At 30.9% G+C, this 3,898-nt stretch overlaps 1 protein-coding gene across 1 annotated transcript; it reads left to right on the forward strand.

Annotated features, from left to right (window-relative positions):
• The first annotated feature begins 2,453 nt into the window (after positions 1–2,453).
• LOC131009678 (uncharacterized) lies at positions 2,454–3,898 on the forward strand. Its single transcript, XM_057937090.1, has 2 exons — positions 2,454–3,254; positions 3,344–3,898. Exons 1-2 carry the CDS (start codon positions 2,454–2,456, stop codon positions 3,896–3,898), a joined length of 1,356 nt encoding a protein of 451 aa, XP_057793073.1.

Raw genomic sequence — 3,898 nt, forward strand, 5'->3', positions numbered from 1 at the left:
TGATCAAATAATAATGTAATTATTTATGCTTATTAAAAGTAATCATTGTTATAATAAAAAGTAATATTTGATATGGAGAAATGTAATGTTTCAAAAATATTATATTAATTGTAATTATTATTGTAATAAAAATTAATTATTATTATAATAAAAATTATTATTATTATTATGAAGAAAGGTAATGTTTTTAAAATATTATATTTCTTCACAATATTGATGTTAACTACTTATATTAACATAAATATACATTTATGTGTACAAATGTATATATTATGTTTATTAAAAGTTAAAAATTATTATAAATAAATGTAATAATTAGGAACATGGGTCAAACCCACGCGGGTCAGGGTTTCGGGTCAGGAGGGCTGGTTTGGAGCCGGGTCGACCCGTCGCACGCCATCGCACCCAATAATCCGCGTTGTTTCATATATATATATATATATATATATATATATATATATATATATATATATATATAGGAGAGGGCTAGAATAAAAACACTCTTAAGTGTATAAAATATAAATGATTTTCAGCCCTTAGATCATCAAGATCTACGGTTGATTCGTAACCCTTTTGGATGAATTCGTGGTCTTGGGTTCGAATCCCAAAGGTAGCAAAAATTTATTTTTCACAATTCGTAACCATGTTGGATGAATTCGTAACCCTGTTGGATAAAATTCGTGCATTAAAAACGTTTATATTTATATTTTAAGAAGTGTTTTTACTGTAGCCCTCCCCTGTATATATATATATATATATATGTAGTGGGTTTTTTCGAAAACTTTATTTTTTCATGATAGAGTAGTTAATTAATTTGAATGAGTGTGAGTGATAGAAAAAAATTAGAGGACAAATTATTTAGTAGATGTTTATAAATAATGGCTACATGAAAGATAAGACACTCTACATTGTTTTATATTTCAAATAATCATCTATCATGTATTAAAAGAAACATTACAATCATTATTGAAAGAATCATATTTGATATATATGAATTGATGAATTGATTGATTGTATTGAAAGAATCTTATTTATTTGATATATATGAATTGATTTAAAAGCGAAATACGTAAAATTGGTCATGTATATATAGAGAGGGAGATTTTTTAATGGATGGAGTTTAATTATAGGTGGAGATTTATTAGAGATTTAGAAAAAAATAAGAATGAATGAGAATTGTGGAAAATTAGAATGAAGTGATTATACGACATCACGTCACCATGTATGATATGATTTATTTTGCTATTATATATATAGATTTTTTTTTTTGTTATTTTCATTCGTCCAATAAATATAATTTTTTAATTTTAAAATATATACTCTTATATTTTTACCTTATTTACATATATTAATATTTGCAAAAAAATTTATTTCACAAACTATTTATTAAGTGCATGTTTAATAGACCTTATGAGCATAGATAGTTAAATAATATGGAGTTATCGATGTGTCTGGTATCATAAATTATTAATTAAGAGGTTCGTGATAAAATCAAGGCTCCCTTTATTTCAATATTTTTTTTATAAAAATAATCTAACCTCACTCATGAGATGATTAATTTTAACGATACAACAATTATTTATTCCTATTCATTATATTATTTACCTTATTTTTATTAACCATTTCATTTTCAAATATGAATATCAAACAAGTGTTAATTATCTAATACATAAATTTTGATGAATTATTTTCTCTATGTTCTACAATTTTTTTAATATATTTTTAAAAGAGGTGGTCTTGGGTACACCCGAATTAATTCGCACCCAGATCCTGACCTGCATCCTGATTCAAACTTACATTCCGACTCAAATCGTGTAAATGACATTATTTGGTTATACAAATGACACTATCTGTAATTGATACTCCCTCCGTCCACAATTCAGTGCCCCATTTGGGTGTGGGCACGGAGCTTAAGAAAAGCTGAAAAAGGTGATGTGGATAAAGTATAAGGGTAGTGATTAAGAGATTAGATGACTTTTACTAATTTTGTGTTAAAAGAGTGTTTTTAATTTATGAATTTATTTTTAGCACCATTTGGATTTATTTTTTTAATTTAAAATTTTCAGTTTATTAAATTTCATTTTTCAGATAATTAAATTTCATTTTTTTCAGTTTAAAATTTTCAGTTTATTAAATTTTCAGTTTATTAAATTTCATTTTTCAGTTTGTTTCCTTATTTCAATTAATGAAAAAAGCATAAATAACTTCACAATAAAAGGGTAGCAAACAAAGAATGGAGGCAAAATGAATTTTATTGACAAAGACTGACAGTACAGTGGTGGTGCCAAAAAAGAGAACCGAAAATGGTCCCTCCAAAAGTTTGGAGGGAAAAAAGGAACAGTGCACTAAGTACAAAAGCCTATAAATGCAGCCACAATTTGAAGGAGCATTCAATTCTTGCAAAACAAAAAACCCTCAGACTATAAAGTCATCACAGGGTCAGACCACAAAAAATGGTCATACATAGTGCTAGAATCGAGGATGATGAAAGAAATAAGTTAGCACAGTGGCTTCTTGAGCATAGCCTTGGAGGGAAGCTCGAATTTGGTGCCAAAAAAGAGGCAGCAACCCTCTTCAAAGTCGATTTGAAGACAATTTGGAGCCAAGTGTCAAAGCAAAGAGCTTGTGGTGTACCTGTACAAGTAAAATCCATTAGAAAAGGCAGTTCATACAAAAACAAGATGCAAGTAGATGTTGAAAAAATCAAGAATCTTTCTGTGCTTCAAAGGTCATCAATGAGAGTCATGTCTACAAACCTAGGTGTGTCTAAATCTTTGATTCACAAGTGGGTGAAGGAGAAAAAGCTTAAACCACACACAAATGCAATAAAACCCTTTCTTACCCCACAGAATAGGATGTCAAGACTGAAGTGGAGCCTAAATCAGCTTAGTTCAATAAGTGAAGATGGTTTTATAAAGTTTCAAACAATGTACAACACCATTCACATCAATGAGAAGTGGTTTTACCGTACCAAAACCAATGATAGGTATTACCTGCTGCCGGATGAAGGGGAACCATATCGTACATGCAAATCAAAGAGGTACATTGAAAAGATTATGTTTATGTGTGCCGTTGCCCGACCAATATTTGGCCTAGATGGCAGATGCATCTTTGATGGAAAGTTTGGCATATTTCCTTTCACAACCATGGAGGCAGCACAACGGAATTCAAAAAACAGAATGAAAGGTACCATGGAAGTGAAGCCAATCACAGCAGTTACTAAGGAAGTGATGAAATGTTGCCTTTTAAAAGAGGTCAGCTGTTACTTTTTCTTTTTATTACTGTCTGCTATCAGAAACTGTTAAAGTTTCATCATTTAGCCCTTTTTATTACCTTTTGGCAGATGATACCTAACTTTAAAGCTAAGTGGCCAGTGGGAGCAAACAAGCACATATATATCCAACAAGACAATGCAAAACCCCACATAAAATCCAATGATCCAGACTTTTTAGTGGTTGCAAATACTGATGGTTTTAAATTCCAACTAGTATGCCAGCCTGCTAATTCACCGGATACAAATGTCAATGACCTAGGGTTTTTCAGAGCAATACAGACATTGAAGGATCAAAAACCAGCAGGGAATGTGGAAGAGTTACTCAAGAATGTTAAAGATGCATATGATGAATACCCACCAGAGAAGCTAAACCATGTGTTCATTACTTTGCAAAGTTGTTACCATGAAATCATCAAGGCAAGGGGAGGGAATGACTACAAAATTCCACACATGAACAAAGAAAGACTCTCAAGACTGGGGTTGTTACCAGATTGCATTCAAGTTGAAGAAACACTTGTAAGGGAAACACTACAGTTTATGGAGTTGGATGCAAGTGCAGAGGGAGAAATTTACAACCTTGGATCAATCATAGAAAGGCTGGAGCAGGTTGACATCACTGAATAG

The sequence above is a fragment of the Salvia miltiorrhiza genome, chromosome 2 (assembly GCF_028751815.1).
Source record: "Salvia miltiorrhiza cultivar Shanhuang (shh) chromosome 2, IMPLAD_Smil_shh, whole genome shotgun sequence".
NCBI classification, from domain to species: domain Eukaryota; kingdom Viridiplantae; phylum Streptophyta; class Magnoliopsida; order Lamiales; family Lamiaceae; genus Salvia; species Salvia miltiorrhiza.